Source organism: Notolepis coatsorum (assembly GCF_963971535.1).
Source record: "Notolepis coatsorum genome assembly, chromosome: 1".
Taxonomy (NCBI): Eukaryota; Metazoa; Chordata; class Actinopteri; order Aulopiformes; family Paralepididae; genus Notolepis; species Notolepis coatsorum.
The window spans coordinates 53,747,174-53,765,100 of record NC_140165.1 but is presented as its reverse complement, the minus strand read 5'-3'; the positions used below and the strand labels follow the sequence as shown (position 1 = coordinate 53,765,100).

General features: G+C 46.1%; 1 protein-coding gene across 3 annotated transcripts in view; it reads left to right on the top strand.

Moving 5' to 3' along the window:
* Nucleotides 1-17,927, top strand: part of stat1a (signal transducer and activator of transcription 1a) — a 130,310-nt gene that overhangs the window by 107,212 nt on the left and 5,171 nt on the right. For all 3 annotated transcript variants that reach the window (XM_084330564.1, XM_084330566.1, XM_084330565.1), the window contains exons 22-24: nt 871-946; nt 14,450-14,546; nt 17,900-17,923. In XM_084330564.1, coding sequence (XP_084186690.1) covers nt 871-946; nt 14,450-14,546; nt 17,900-17,923 — 197 coding nt within the window. The remainder of the gene's footprint in view (nt 1-870; nt 947-14,449; nt 14,547-17,899; nt 17,924-17,927) is intronic.

Sequence of the window (17,927 nt, the reverse complement as noted above, 5' to 3'; positions counted from 1 at the left end):
ATTATAAACGATCCCCCCCCCCCCCCCTCCGTTCATCCGCGCATGATCAGTCATAACGTTTAGGATCATGTACAGTTGACATTTTTAATATAGTGTGGATCGGCAACAAACGGCATTTGATAATCTATATATGCGTTTATGCCTATATCTCACGTTCTAGGAATTACTGCAGAAAACGATAAAAACATTTATATTCTAGACGGTATTTTCGTATGAATGTATGGATGAAAAAGTAAAACGTTCCTACATCCTGAACGATAGATAATCGATGTTGAATGGGCCATAGTAATGTCAATTTAGCAATACAATTAAAAAAGTTATAGCCCTGCAAAGAAGGTGAACATCTCCATAGACTTACAGTGCTGGCAGAGAATGGTATAAGATGCTCAAATTGCGTGGCAGGGAATGTGTTAACCTCAGAGAGTCTATACTGGGGATTTTAATCTTAACCTCAGAGATTGATTGATTTTATTTATGGATCCAAAGACGCAACAAATCCAAGGGATGACATGCAAAAGTGACAACACTTATTTCCATCATGGTCCCCGATGTTCTGACCAAAGGACACAAATAACATATAAAACAACACATAAAGCAAAAGTCCAATACAACAAATCCATATTCTACATGATCTAAAAACAAGACAATAACATCCTGACCAAATACCATAAAATAGCGCATTTCTTATACCATCATTAAAACAATAATCCAAGTAGGACCTGACAGCTATCCGGCCACTTTACCCCAGAGATGAGCGAACCTGACCTTTAAATATTCCTCTAGATCCTGACAGTTTTATCCTAAGTGGAAGGCTGTCCAAGTGGAGAGTCTATACTGGGGATTTTAATCTTAATCCACTTGGTCTTTCAGAGGCAGAGCCCATGGATGTGGAGAACACAGTGAAGAGTGGCTACATGAAGACTGAGCTGATATCCGTTTCAGAAGTGTAAGTAGAAGGTTTGATTCCCACACTAAGGGCACGCGGTGTGCCCCGGGGGGGTGGAGCTGTCAGAAGTGTAAGTGTAGAAGGTTTGAGTCCCACACTAAGGGCACACGGTGCGCCCCGGGGGGTGGAGTAGAGGGTTTTATTCCCACACTGAGAACAGGGCTGAGCTCTACCTCCCATGTCTCCTCTGAGATGTGAGCTCTACCTCTCATGTCTCCTCTGAGATGTGAGCTCTACCTCATGTCTCCTCTGAGATGTGAGCTCTACCTCTCATGTCTCCTCTGAGATGTGAGCTCTGCCTCATGTCTCCTCTGAGATGTGAGCTCTACCTCATGTCTCCTCTGAGATGTGAGCTCTACCTCATGTCTCCTCTGAGATGTGAGCTCTGCCTCTCATGTCTCCTCTGAGATGTGAGCTCTGCCTCTCATGTCTCCTCTGAGATGTGAGCTCTACCTCTCATGTCTCCTCTGAGATGTGAGCTCTACCTCATGTCTCCTGTGAGATGTGAGCTCTGCCTCTCATGTCTCCTCTGAGATGTGAGCTCTGCCTCTCATGTCTCCTCTGAGATGTGAGCTCTGCCTCTCATGTCTCCTCTGAGATGTGAGCTCTACCTCTCATGTCTCCTCTGAGATGTGAGCTCTGCCTCTCATGTCTCCTCTGAGATGTGAGCTCTGCCTCTCATGTCTCCTCTGAGATGTGAGCTCTGCCTCTCATGTCTCCTCTGAGATGTGAGCTCTGCCTCTCATGTCTCCTCTGAGATGTGAGCTCTACCTCTCATGTCTCCTCTGAGATGTGAGCTCTGCCTCTCATGTCTCCTCTGAGATGTGAGCTCTGCCTCTCATGTCTCCTCTGAGATGTGAGCTCTGCCTCTCATGTCTCCTCTGAGATGTGAGCTCTACCTCTCATGTCTCCTCTGAGATGTGAGCTCTACCTCTCATGTCTCCTCTGAGATGTGAGCTCTACCTCTCATGTCTCCTCTGAGATGTGAGCTCTACCTCTCATGTCTCCTCTGAGATGTGAGCTCTACCTCTCATGTCTCCTCTGAGATGTAAGCTCTGCCTCTCATGTCTCCTCTGAGATGTGAGCTCTACCTCTGATGTCTCCTCTGAGATGTGAGCTCTACCTCATGTCTCCTCTGAGATGTGAGCTCTGCCTCTCATGTCTCCTCTGAGATGTGAGCTCTACCTCATGTCTCCTCTGAGATGTGAGCTCTGCCTCCCGAGCTGATCTGATGCGTATTGCTGCCACACCAGAAACAGAAAAAAAATATCCGTATCACGTTATAACGTGATAACTTCTTGTTTTAACATAAAACGTTTGACATTATGTAAGGGATAATGTATAGCTACGAGGTCATTGTCGCAAAATAATTGACCGGCACAGAGTTTAAAATACCGAGCCGCCTCGGCGAGGTGTTTTAAAACGTCAGTGAAGGTCAATTATTTTGCGATGATGACCGAGTATAGCTATACATTATCCCGCTTATTACATGGCTAACTTACTAACAATACACCTAATTAATTTGACAAATCGCAGTTGTTCTGTGGCTCTGTCAGCCCAAATAAAGTGATTATTATTATCGCGGGCAGCCCGGCAGGTGTGTCTGATTGGCTGCACTGAAACAGTGTGTGTCAGTGGGGCTTGATTACTCCAGCTGCGAAAAACAATAATCACCGGTGGTTATCGAAAAATTCTTCACCGCTGTCGGGGGCTATTGACCAATCACAAGCAAGCATTTCGGCGAATGTGAAAACGCCATGTAATAAAACGTGATAACTTCTCGTTTTAACATAAAACGTTTCACATTATAACTTCTTGTTTTAACATAAAACGTTTCACATTATGTAAGGGATAATGTATGGCTACGAGGTCATTGTCGCAAAATAATTGACCGACACGTAGTTTAAAATACCGAGGCGCCGCGCCGAGGTGTTTTAAACGTCAGTGAAGGTCAATTATTTTGCGACAATGACCGAGTATAGCTATACATTATCCCGCTTATTACATGGCTAACTTACTAACAATATACCTAATTCATCGACAAGACTAGATCAAATGAAGACGCAGTTGTTCTGTGGCTCTGTCAGCCCAAATAAAGTGATTATTATTATCGCGGGCAGCCTCTGTTCTGGCTCCGCTGACACTCCGCTGTCAGTGCAGCGCTATACATTATCCCGCTTATTACATGGCTAACTTACTAACAATATACCTAATTCATTTGACAAATCGCAGTTGTTCTGTGGCTCTGTCAGCCCAAATAAAGTGATTATTATTATCGCGGGCAGCCTCTGTTCTGGCTCCGCTGACACTCCGCTGTCAGTGCAGCGCGGCAGGTGTGTCTGATTTGCTGCACTGATGTGGGCTTGATTGCCAACAGCTGCGCACTGCGGTCATTATTGAAAAAACAGCGGTCATTATTGAAAAATAATGACCGCTGTCGGGGGGCTATTGACCAATCACAAGCAAGCATTTCGGCGAATGTGAAAACGCCATGTAATAAAACGTGATAACTTCTTGTTTTAACATAAAACATTTCACGCTATAACGTGATAACTTCTTGTTTTAACATAAAACGTTTCACGTTATAACGTGAAAATCATGTTTGAATAAGGAACATGCGAGACCGGAACATTTAGGAATTATGGCTCGTGTACATGATTTGATTTAATTCTACTTCATGCTTGGGTTGAGACATGGCGATATTATGCTATTATTGAGCATGGTGGATGATATTGTGATGAGTATGCGTACACTAGAAGGGTGTTAAAATACATGGGGCTGTACAGAAGGAAGAATGAATCTGGCTCTGGGATAGAAATGTCCGACACACATAATAATGTGCGGAACATTACATATTCTCTGCTTCGAAGTGGTTATGCTTTGGCCCTCTTTCGAAGTGGGTTATGCTTAGAGTTTGGAATCAGGGCTGGTGGTCCATAAATATGTATTCTAGGAGAATATATATATGTAATGTGTGAACAATCTTGTGTGTACAAGGCGGACATTTCTATCCCAGAGGCGTCTATACTTTCCGCAACGGAGCTCGGTTTCCTCTGATTGGCCGCGACCCCCACGTGACCCGCGTTAGCACGCCCCCTTATCCACCGCTGCCGCTACAGCTCGCCGCTGTGTTGACGCTCGCCTGTGTGTTGACGCGCGCGCGGCAGATGCTGCACTTAGCGCTGACTGAGAAAGTAAACATTACAGTTCTACTTTATAAAATGCTAATTGTAAATATGTTTAAGTCCACTCCACATTACAGTTGATGCGTGATGCTGCTGAGGCGGTCGTTTCTTGACTGCCGTTGCATAAGATTTACATTTAGTCAGCTAGCTGATAACTGCATAAGCAGCATATTAAGATGACTGCGTTTCTTGACTCAGAGTGGCGGGCGCGACAATAGTGTTTCTTGACTCAGGCGTCTATGCCAAATACAGCTGATAACTGCATAAGCAGCATATTACGATGACGCGACAATATTATTAAACAAGAGAGCTCTGTCATTGAAGTGGGTGGTGTTACCAACAGCGCGTTTCTTGACTCAGAGTGGCGCGTTTCTTGACTCAGGAAGCGAGCGTACAGCTGATAACTGCATAAGCAGCATATTAAGATGACGCAACAATATTATTAAACAAGAGAGCTCTGTCATTGAAGTGAGTGGTGTTACCAACAGCGCGTTTCTTGACTCAGAGTGGCGCATTTCTTGACTCAGGAAGCAAGCGTACAGCTGATAACTGCATAAGCAGCATATTAAGATGACGCAACAATATTATTAAACAAGAGAGCTCTGTCAGGAAGCGAGCGTCAAAGCCGCTCTGCGCTGCAACACAGCGGCGAGCTGCAGCGGTGGATAAGGGGGCGTGCTAGCGCGGGTCACGTGGGGGTCGCGGCCAATCAGAGGAACCCGGAAACCGAGCTCCGTTGCGGAAAGTATAGACGCATCCCAGAGCCCATCGGAGCTAAACCAATCAGAGAGGGTCTTCGCTGTACGCGGGCTAGCCAATCAGAGAGCGTCTTCGCAAACTACGGCTACGAAAATGAATCATGCAGACGGCGCACATCGTTTCCTTATTCAAACATGATTTTCACGTTATAACGTGAAACGTTTTATGTTAAAACAAGAAGTTATCACGTTATAATAACGTGAAACGTTTTATGTTAAAACAAGAAGTTATAAACTTTTATGTTAAAACATGAAGTTATCACGTTATAATGTGATACGGATATTTTTTTCTGTTTCTGGTGTGGCAGCTTCCGTAGATAAGACTGGAAGATACTTCAGACATGTTGGAAAAGATGGAACCTAATTGTGTCACTAGGAGGTTGTTTCATTAAAACATGAAACGAGTCGTCTTTTGGAAGCTTCAGTAATGGTATTCTTAACAAAATGTCTAACCTGAAGGTTGTGGGGGAAAATGGAAGACTATTAATTGATCACAGCTTCGTAAGAGATGCAAAGTAAGAAACCCGATTTTGTATCTACATACAAATCCAATCCCTTTTCCACCCATAGACAAAAGGCCTGAAAGATTGAGCTGGAGCAAAGTTGTACTGACAAGCAGATACATACCCTTTTCTTCTCTGTGCATGCATTCAGAGTAGGGAACACCCGCACTGTTAGCCTAGCTTAGTGTCATTCACTGGAAGTAGGGCTGCCCAGTTAGCCTAGTTCCCAACAGTCACGAAATACACTCCAAATACAACTCCAAAACGTTCCTGTAAACATGTGTATTTACCACGTGAAAAAAATATATGTATTAGACATTTTCGTTTTCTAAGCAGATATATACTAGGCAAGGGTATGTATCTGCTTGTCTAACTCCGGGGTAGATGGCAAATAATATATTAATGGAGTTTTGCAGCACAACATTGTCTGCCACTAACTTGACTGGATAGTCATTACTATCAAATAATAGCGCTGAAAGGGAGCAGTTTCTCTCTGCATGCGACTCCATTAGTGGCCACTTGGGGGAAGCAGAGGGCACATTATTATGTGGCAATTGATCCTGCCAATGAATGAATGCTCTGGCCTTAGCTGCCCAATAGTAATGCTGAAACACAGCTAGAGATAAACCCGCAAGCTCCTTGGGCTTCTGTAATGGGCCTTAGATCTTAATCTAAGAGCCTTAAAGGAACAGGCCAACATTTTGGGAAATTAGCTTATCGTCTTCTCCAGAGAGACAAGAAGATAGATACCAGTTTCCTCTCTGTGCGTTCAGTAGAAAGCTATCTGGCTGCACATTAGCCTGGCTGAGCACAATGAATGGAAGCGGACATGGCCGGTTAGCCTATAGGCATTGTCCAACCAACACCTCTCCCGAAGGCTAACCGGCACTGTCCACTTCAATTCATTGTGCTAAGCTAGGCTAACGTGCAGCCAGATAGCTTTCTACTGAACGCACAGAGAGGAAACTGGTCTCTCTCTGGAGAAGACGATACGCTAATTTCCCCAAATGTTGGTGTGTTCCTTTAAAGGCCAACTTGCAGGTTGTATTTTTGTTCAATAAACAATGTGACTAGGCCAACGCTGACTTTCATGAAGAGGGACATTTTTTTTATCGAAATTGACCCAGTTTTAGCGTTTTTATCAAACATTTTGTCGACCAAACCACAAGCTCCACGCACATGCATATTTTAATCCATGGATCAATAACGTGCGTGTGTCATCTTAATGATGACGTCACACAGGGTACAGGGCAGCGAGGGGCTCCGAGAGTCACACACAGCTAGTGGCAGGAAGCAGAGAGCCTTGCTATTACTAGCCGAGGCGTGATGAATGAAAATGTATCTGTTTCACCTAACACTATTGCTCCGTGATCATAGCCATTCATCTCTAAAGCTAACCACTATTTGTAAACGCCACAACCACGTTACCATATTTGTAATAATGTAAATCATTGTGTCGTTGTACGATAACGTTAGTAGCTAAGCCAGTTAACGTAGCTTAGCTTGGTAGCCAGCACTCTCGAAACTCCCAACAATGCCCGATCCAAAATGGCTCTCCCCTCCCTGCACACCTGTCCTCACAAGTACTCTCCCAGGGAACCCATGGACACGACAAACAGCAGTAGTCATAAGGTGCCTGAGCTTGCAACGTCAACGCTAGTTAGCCCACAGCTATCGTGGCAGCCCGTTTCGCGACTGATGCACAGAGCGGGGCCGCGTCCACTCGAATCCCAACCGGTTCATGCCCATCAACATGCCGTGACGTGCAACCCGCCAGCCGGCACGAATGCCCGATTCAAAATGGCTCTCTCCTCCCTGCACACCCCCGTCCTCACAAGTATTCTGCCAGGAAACTCACGGACACGACAACAGTAGTAGTCATAAGGTGTCCGAGCCTGCAACGTTAACGCTAGTTAGCTAATAGCTATCGTGGTAGCCCCTTTCGTGACTGATGCACCGAGTGCTATCCGAGGGGCTGCTATCGTATCAACATGCCGGGACGTGTAGCTTGCTAGCCAGCATGATGTGTGTGCAGTGCTTTGCCCCACAGGTCTGAGAAGAGGACCTGCACATTTTACTCGTTTCCCAAACTCTTTTGCATGGCCCGATTTTAAATGGTTCACGACAGTAGACATAATGCTAACGTTAGCAGGGTAACGTTAGCCAGAGCCATATAGCCAGTAGTACTATGACCAGTGATGCAGTCGTAATATGTAAACTGCCCACACGCCACGTGCATGCGCATTGCGCATACATGTGCCCTCAGTTGCGCACAGAACAGATGATTATTATGCATAACAATGTTTTAAATGTAATTGTAGTTACAATTTCTTTAATTGAATTAACTTAAAGGGGAACTATCTTATAAATGGCCTTTTTGAGTGTTTAGCATTGTTTCCTAGCTATGTGAACTTATATTAATATGATCTATGTCTCAAAATTCTCATATTGGTGCATTCTTCCAATTCTCCTCTCACAATATTCACCCTCACTGAACTGAGTCGTTTGAAAATGTGCCTATATGTGATGTCATATAGTCACTGCTGCATGTTAATGTTCAGGCGAACACGACGCTCAGCAGGCCCGGCGCAGTGGTTTAGGAGCCCAGGCTCAAAACAGCTCGAAATCTTGAGGTAGAAAAATGCTGTTTTTGAGGACTTGATTAGAAATACAAAACAATGAATAAAAAAAATATATATATTACAGAGGTGTTCCATAGACTCACAGGAATTGTGTAAAAGTGCCCAAATAGTGAAAGAAATAGTAAAATAGTTCCCCTTTAAACTAGAAAAGTAAATACAAACTAAATTAACAATGTAACTTAGAGTTATTTTACAGAAGGACAGTTTCCTTCAGACTGAAGCACAACTTGTCTCATCCTTCCAGTCTGGAGATCAAGCAGCCCCCCACCAATTGGTAGCCTACAGCCAGGGCTCTTATTTTGGTTTGGCACTTCTCGTAGGTATCCTATTATTATGCAAAGTCTAGGTGATAAGTGCCGGCCGCCGGCCGGGTAGCTTCATTGCTTTCTACAACGGCCGGGTACTTATCACACGGCGCGACGAGTGCGCGCGTGCACATCATTGCGCGCACTTCTGCCCTGAGTGACCTACTAACACGCCATGTAACCGCGTGTGTGCGCGACTGCATGCCTGACTATGACCCGGACGGGCATAAGGCATAAGTTGCCTCGAGTGACGTCACAGCCCTGCTAGCGTCTGATAAGCTTTTTGATTCGCTCTGTGCATGTTATTCGTGCGTGGACCTTTTTAACCCTTTGAGTGGCATTTCCGGCGTCAAATGGAAAAAAAAAATAATGAAATTAGATACCAATGATGTAAACTACCCATAATTAAGAGTAGGGTTTAACCTGCAAGTTGGCCTTTAATCTATTAACTTGAAGAATGCTGCCGTATGTGTAATGGATAGATGTTTAACTTTAAATACATATAAAAACCTTGGAAGGGAGACCATTTTGACAGCTTATGTCCTATTAGAGAAGGTGGCAAGGTCCTCCAAAACTCTATATTATTCTTAAACTTGTCTAATTGACTGGCAAAATGTATTTTGAATAATGTTTGGGATTAACAGGAATAAACAGACCATGGTATGTGAAATGATCTTTTACAATTACAAAGGGGAGTCTTTCAAGAAAAAGAGCATCCAAGTTATCAGTGAGACATCCGGCTTCAACATGGACGGTCGCATTTTACGTAGCTCCCGTAACCAACGCAACAGAGCAACAACAAAAAAGTACTTTGCGCATTTTCTACTTTCCCTCCTGTGGATTATGGATTTGTACCTGAATTCACAACTCAAGCAGCAACTCCAGACAGAAGTGGAGGGTAGCGAAAACGTAAAACAGCAGTCCCATTGCGACTTCTATTTGTTAACGGGCTCGGAGAGGAAACATCCAGCCTTCGGAGCCACGACCATCCACACAGTACTTACTGCAAATCCGGAACGAAAGAAATTACCCCCGGCAGGCAAGTGTAATAAGAGATCAATGTTTTTATTATACCTGCTCATGTCGGGTGACATTCATCAGAACCCTGGTCCCGTAATGACACGGAACCAGAGACTACAGTCAAATCTGCTGACCCAAGAAGCAGCAGCCAGCACAACAGATCAACGGCTACCCACACATACTGCGGCTAACGACATGATCAACGGCAACATTCCTCCTCTGCCACCTCTGCAAAAGAACCCACGAGAGGCCACAGCGAGAGGGAAGGAACCGGGGTTCACAACCGAGGCGCCCAGCACGTCGCGGGGACAAAACAGCGAGGCATCGCTCCTCACACCGGCGCCGGAGATCAACAGCATCCGCGCAATTGACGCTTCAGCCAGCAGTTGCACCAGCCGACCAGCAAGCGGCGACATACCCTCACAGAAGCCCCAGCGGACTCGGCGAGTGGCTAAAGGGAGAGCGGCGCGGGACATCGAGACCACCAAGGACCCGACGGTTAGCTTGGCTGGCCCCGCCAAGGCCGCCATGCCAGCTAGTCTACCCGGGCCGAGGCCAGGACAAAAGGCACCCCACCCCCCCCCTCCCCCACAATGGAGTAAAATCAGACATATCTGTAATCAACCAGCCCCCCCCCCCCACATCGCGGGCTTTCACACAAAGGAATACAGACTCCAGCAAAGGACAAAGCATCACCCCCTCCCCCCCTCCCCACCCACGGCACAAACAGCAACAACGCCCCCCCTCCCCCCACCACAGGACAGGACACAATTGAACAGAGTTACCTCAACTGTGACGACGTCAATCTTATTACAAGCAAAAATGGACTTCACATATTTCATCTAAATACAAATAGCCTGAGACCTAAACTGGCTGAAATCAAACAGTTGTTTTTAAACGGTAAGGCTAACATATTGTGTTTCACAGAAACAAAATTAGACTCATCTGTACAGGATCCAGAGATTGAAATTGAAAACTACTCAATAGTCAGGAGGGATAGGAACCAGTATGGAGGTGGCGTCTGTGTGTATATACACAAGGATACCAAATACATCAACCGTACTGACCTTAACCATGATGAAATTGAAACTGTTTGGATTGAAATCTTATTAGACAGGGCGAAACCAGTACTAGTAGGCACAATCTATAGACCACCAGAACAGAGTGGCTTTTATGACACACTTGATGGGTGTTTAGCTGGGGTGGAGGGGGTAGAAAAAATTCTTATTGGGGACTGGAACACGGATATGCTGCGTAAATCAGCACCCGTCTTCAAGGCCTTCAGTAGATTTTCTGACCTGCACGGTTTCAGCCAGCTAATCACACAACCCACAAGGGTATGCGATTCGACACAAACCACCATTGACCTCATTTTGACCTCTGACAAGTCCATGATCTCCAGTAAAGGGGTGATAGCATGCGGGTTAAGTGATCATTATATGATTTTCTGTACCCGCAAAAAGCTAAAACAGAAGGCCGGCTGTCACAAAACAGTCACATCTAGAGACCTCAAAACTTACTCTAGAGAGGCCTTTAACCTAGAACTGGGGAGCTTGGACTGGTCAGATGAGCTCAGTGGTACACAGGTTGAAGAAACATGGCTTGGATTCAAAACCAAGTTCACAGCAATACTCAACAACATGGCACCGATAAGAACCACCAGGGTTAAAAATCGCGCTGAGGCATGGATGCACACTGAAATACTGGCCGCTATGAAAACCAGAGACAAAAAATGCTCTGAACTTCATAAAAGTCAGACAAAGCTTTCCAAAAGCTCAAACAGTGAACTCCAAGCCCACGTGGTTGAACTAAAAATCCAAAGAAACAGACTAAGAAATGACGTAAACACCATGATCAGAACCGCAAAAAGAAATTTCATCAACGACAAAACTGAGGAAAACAAAAACAAACCCCGCGAACTTTGGAAATTACTCAATAATCAACTAGGCTGCAGTAAAAAACTTAAAACCAGATTCTCAAACATAAACATAAAGACGGACAACACGCTCATCACAGACAAGCTGGATGTAGCCAATTACTTAAACATCTTCTTCACAAACATAGCCACAACACTGGTAAACAAACTACCCTCCCACTCAGGGCATTATGGGGTAGAACACATAGTAGCATACTACAAAAACCTAGGGGTCCACAAAGACGACTTCAAACTTGAAATGGTAACAACCGATGAGGTACTCAAAAAATTGAGCGCCCTCCAACCTAACAAGGCCACTGGCCATGACAACATCCCCTCCAAATTCCTCAGAGACGCAGCAGCCGCCATCACCCCAGTCATCACACACATAATAAACCTCTCTATAAGACAGGGGCACGTCCCCAAGGACTTCAAAATTGCGAGAGTGACCCCTCTACACAAAAAGGGCAGCAAATTAGACCCAGGCAACTACCGCCCTGTTTCTATTCTTACCTCCATCTCGAAAGTCATGGAGAAAATAGTCTACGAACAGGTCGAAAAGTACCTGGCGGAAAAAAACCTAATCTACGAATTCCAATCTGGCTTCAGAACGTCCCACTCCACTGACACATGCCTCCTCTATTTGAACGACCACATCAAACAAGAGGTGGACGCTGGCAAATACTGCGGCATGGTCATGCTGGACCTACAAAAGGCCTTCGACACTGTCAATCACTCCATTCTAATGGACAAGCTAAAAGCAATTGGTTTTGATAGCCTATCAGTGAGCTGGATGCAATCCTACCTGGAGGGGAGAGAACAGATGGTAGAGGTAAACGGTACTCTATCCCCCCCCCTCACAGTGAGCTGTGGTGTTCCACAAGGAAGCATACTAGGACCGCTACTCTTCCTAATTTATGCAAATGACATGTCGTCAGCCTGTGACTGCAACTTGTTCCTGTTTGCGGACGACTCAGCCCTGCTGGTCTCTGACAAGAACAAATTGCAGGTTGAAAAAACCCTCAGCACGGAACTAGGCAAAATCTGCATATGGCTCGCTGATAACAAACTATCATTACACATGGGCAAAACAGAGTCCATTCTCTTCGGTTCAAATAACAAACTCAGCAAGACCGACGGCTTCTCAGTTACAGTGGGTGACAATATTGTCACAAGGAAAGACGAAATTACCTACCTGGGTTCCATCCTAGAGGCAAATCTTTCCTGTGACAAAATGGCATCCAATGTAATAAAAAAAGTCAACCAACGAACTAGATTCTTGTACCGGATCTCCTCTCTGGTAAACAAGAATACCCTGAAGACTCTGGCAGGAGCACTCATTCAAGGGTACTATGACTATGCGTGCACCTCATGGTACCAAAGCACCTCAAAGGCGCTTAAAACAAAATTACAAACATCACAAAACAAACTGGTCAGACTACTACTTGACCTGAACCCCAGAACCCACCTCACCCCTGCCCACTTTGCCAACCTAGGATGGCTTAGAGTAGACGACAGAGTACAGCAACTTGCAATGGGCCTGGTCTACAAGATACACTATACGACCGGGGTGCCCATGTACATGTCAAAATACTTCCCAAAGGTCAGTGAATACCACAACCACTACACCAGAGGAAGCTCAACAAATCATGTTAAACCCAGATTCGGCTCAAACAAGGGACTAAACACGTTTCGCAATTATGCCACAACAATGTGGAACGCCCTACCCAAAGCTGTAAAGGAATGTGAATCCCTGCCCACATTCAAAACCGCCCTTAAAGAGCACCTACGGGAGGCTGCAATTCGAAACTGGCCACCGTAAATGCCCAAAACCCCCACCACCTCCTAATAGACAGTCTCCTCCCCACCGCATGTATATATTCCCTCCCCGCCGTATGTATATTTCCCTCCCACCCACCCACCCCCTCCTAATGTACAGTCCCCTCCCCATCATATGTATATACTCTGTCAGGATCTAGGGGTAACAGTACTGTATATTTGAATACCGCCTATGTCACAAATGTATCAGTACTAAATACCTATATGTCCCTATGCCATAAATGTCATGTATGTTGTGTATGTCATAAATGTCTATATGAATTGAAAATGGGGGACCCTGATGGAAACAAGACAAACGTCTTTCTCAGGTCTGCATCCCCTTAACAATTGTATGTATTGAGCCGTACTGTATTGTACCCATTCTGCAATCTGTTAAATAAAGTTTTCATTCATTCATTCATTCAGGGATAAATGCACCGTTCCTCCAATTAATGGAAACTCTGATAGATAGGTCAGATAGGTAAATGAAGAAATCGGCATACAAAGAAAGTTTGCATTCAGTATTTCCAACCATTTATTCCAGTAAATGCTGTTTATCACGGAATCTATATATTTTCCTGAAACTTTCAAGAAAACAAGGGCTTTTCAAAATGCTATAAAACGAAATGAACCGATTAAAAAAACTATCCGTTTCGACAATGTTGACTGCAAACAAGTCATTGATAAGCGACGGGCAGATTAGACACATAGCCATAATTTAAGACAGAGATTATGCGTTCACAAATATGAGAACGCTATCATTGAAGTGGGTGGTGGCATTCAACCATGTTTTACCATGTTAACCAATGGCAACCAAAGTGTTAAGGGGATGCAGACCAGAGAAAGACTTTTGTCTTGTTTACATCAGGGCCCCCCATTTTCAATTCATCATAACATAAATGACATACATGACATACAGGTAGACAGTACTGTTGCATCTAGACTTTTATGACATACCAGCTCTACAAATATACAGTACTGTTTATGAGTACAAAAAGAGTCTAAAAAGGGAGTATATACATTTGAGGGGGAAGAAAATGTACATTGGAGGAGGTTGGGTAGGTGGGGTGGTAACTGTACATTGTAGGAAAGATGGAAAATACGCTAATTTACCAAAGAGTTGGTGTATTCTTTTTAAGTGGTTATGTTAAAGGATGTCGAGCCCTACTCTTTTCCTTCCAGCAGTGTGTTCTTGTTTACTACGTACACCGGAAAATCTAAATCACATTTAATACATGCTTTTTCTACAGGTGGATTAAAATAAATGCATTTCCTGTTGTGGTGTAAATCCATCTTCAGTTGTATGTAGTAAAAGCACCGCAAAGCAATTTTGAAGATATTCCGTCTTGTGTTTTAGACACCCATCCAGACTTCATGATAACATGATGCCCATGTCACCCGATGACTACAAAGCCCTGGAGAAGATTATGAGCCCAAAAGACATTGATGCTATGGTGAGTACCGTCCCCTAGGTCCATTTACTGCCCATGCCACAAATTAACATTCTGCACCATCACATATTCCCAGGTATACAGTACAGACTGATTCATGTAAATAGGTACAACTGCATGTTGTTATTTCCAGAGGCTTGGGGAGATTTTGTGTGTTTAATACAGGGCTGATTCTGATGAAACTTTGCATATAGATGACAAGCAAGCCAACCTGAATTCTCAATTATTTTTCAAACGGGTCAACGACGAGTATTATTTGAATTAATTTCCATCATTGTCCATTTAATTACATAATTATGCAGTATGAAGTTACACCTTTTGGACGCAAGATGGCGATAATACACAGGTTCATTGGTAATCAGTTCTCTGGCACCTGTTTACAACGCTTATTTTTTTCCCTAGCCGTTCTGGCAGACGCTCTCTGATTGGCCACTGACTGACGCTCTCCGATTGGCCACTGACATGTTTGCCCAATCGCGTGACGAGCTGTGTCTTTGCCCATTTCCGCATCGAACAGCCTGCAAACTACCTGGCGTTCTATCGCCATGCTCTAAGACAAACTCTAACCTTAACCAACTTCGAAAGAGTGCCTAAGCTTAACCGTCGAAAGAACTTGCCGTCACGCTCGAGTCTAAGACAAACTCTAACCTTAACCAACTTCGAAAGAGTGCCTAAGCTTAACCAGTGTAGAAAGATATCCTGGTAGCCAGCACGTCCAAGGCGGAACACCTAACACACCTCCGGCTCCTCTTCAGTCGCCTCAGAGAGCATGGATTAATCATCAACCCAGCAAAATGTCAGTTTGGTCTGCCTGCCATGGACTTCCTTGGCCACCACATCACTACTGCTGGGGCGGTCCCATTACCAGTAAAGGTGGAAGCGGTGCTGCGGCTCCCACGCCCTACCACGGTTAGGGCCTTGCAGGAGTTCCTGGGGATGGTGAATTTCTATCATTGGTTCATCCCTCAGGCTGCCCACCTAATGCGCCCCCTGTATGGGGCTCTCAAGGGCAAGACTCCCAAGCATGCCATCGCCTGGTCCGACGACATGTCAAAGGCGTTCTCGGATACCAAGGAGGCCCTCGCGAGCGCAACCATGCTGACGCACCCCGTGCCTGAGGCTCCCGTGGCATTGACAACTGATGCCTCGGATTATGCCGTTGGTGCCGTTTATGAGCAGTTGGTCGAGGGCATTTGGCAACCCCTGGCGTTCTTCAGCTGACAACTCCGTTCCAGCGAACAGAAGTACAGCACCTTTGACCGTGAGCTCCTCGCCCTGTACTTGGCGGTCAGACATTTCCGTTTCCTGCTGGAGGCTCGGCCTTTCACTGTTTTTGTAGACCACAAACCATTGATTTTTGCTATGGCGAAGGTGTCCGAACCGTGGTCTGCCAGGCAACAACGCCATCTGGCTTTCATCTCTGAGTTCACCACTGACATCCAGCATGTGGCGGGGAAGGACAACCCCGTGGCTGACTGCCTCTCACGGGCCGCCATTGGTGCTGTCCACCTGGGAATTGATTACGCCCGTATGGCTGCGGATCAGGTTTCAGACCCAGACATCCAGGCATGCAGGACGGCGGTTACTGGCCTCCAGTTGGCGGACGTCCCCTTCTTTGATGATGGCACGACGCTGCTATGTGATATATCTATGGCGCAGCAAAGGCCAGTGGTTCCACGGGCATGGAGACGACAAGTGTTCAAGGTTATCCATGGCCTCTTGCACCCGGGCAGGAAACCATCACAGTGCCTAATGGCAGCGAAATTCGTCTGGCCCAAGATGAAGGTTGACATTGGGGGTTGGGTCAAGACCTGCATGGCATGCCAACGCGCGAAGGTCCATCGACATGTTAAGGCCCCGTTGGAGCGGTTTGATGTGCCTGAGAGGCGTTTTGACTACATCAACGTGGATCTGGTGGGACCCCTTCCTCCCTCCAGGGGGTACACTCACCTTCTGACGATGGTAGACAGGACCACCCGTTGGCTGGAGGCTGTCCCACTCACTGCGACTACTACAGCTGACGTGGCTCGCGCATTCATCAGTACCTGGGTCGCCCGGTTCGGTGTTCCCTCTGATCTTTCCTCTGACCGAGGGGCCCAATTCACTTCCGCGTTATGGACTTCCATTACCCAGCAGTTGGGTGTCTCCCTCCACCGCACTACGGCCTACCATCCACAGGCCAATGGCCTGTGTGAACGTTTTCACCGGTCAATGAAAGCTGCTCTCAAGGCCGATCTCCGAGGCGACAGCTGGGTCGACAAACTTCCTTGGGTGATGCTGGGGCTCCGTACTGCACCTAAGGAGGACCTTCTTTCATCTTCAGCTGAGCTGGTATACGGCCAACCCCTCCGTGTCCCAGGGGATTTTCTTCCTTGTGTTACTGCCTCATGGTCAGCACTGGAACAGCGGGATGCTCTGCTGGACAAGGCCAAGTCTTTCTTGCCCATCCCCACCTCGTGCCACGGCGTTCCGAAGGTGCGTGTCCCGCCCGATCTGCAGGCAGCGGGGTACGTGTTTATCCGCTGCGACGCCCATCGAGGCCCCCTACAGCCACCCTACGATGGTCCTTACCGGGTTGTGAAGGCAGGCGATAAGACCTTCGTCGTTGACATGTGGGGGAGGGAAGAACGGATCTCGGTGGATCGCCTGAAGCCTGCTCACCTGGATTTGGACCGCCCCATTGAGTTGGCCCAACCGCCCCGTCGCGGTCGCCCCCCTGGTAGGGCAGTCCCGACGCCTACACTAGCTACGGCGGACCCCCGGACCTGCCGTCCGAGGCCTGTTCAGTGTCAGCCTACTGCTTTACCACTGCCTCGGTTTCCTGTGCCTGCCCAGGGGTACCGGAGTCGTTTTGGGCGGGTCGTCAGAGCCCCTGGAAGTTTTTTGGGGCCAGTTCTTGTAAATTCTGGGGGGACGTGTGTAGTGGCTACTGGGACATAATTCACGGCATCCTAGCCTTATGTGGTGTTTACTACATCTCCCGTGATCCTTAGCGGGGGATGACGTAGTTTAAGAGAGACGAATGAAAGATGAATGGCAGTGTTGTTGTGCGACAGTAGAGTGCGTAATAAAATAGTATTTTTGCATCGGAACACGGCTCCGTTTTCACTATCATTACCGCATTCCTACACTACCATATTTTTGCGTAATTGTTAAGCGTAAAGTGTAATTATGCATTATTATATTTAGTATATGTATTATTTGCTCTATGCTTTTATCGGTCACAACTGTTGTAAATGTGCTATATAAATACAGTTGATTATGGCTCTTTGGTTTCAGTTTGCTGAAGCAAACCCCTCTATGCTATCAAAATCTTTTCTAACTGTATTCTCTCAATATTTTCTTGTCTTCTTCAGGTCAGCACTCTTCCATGCTTCGAGGTAA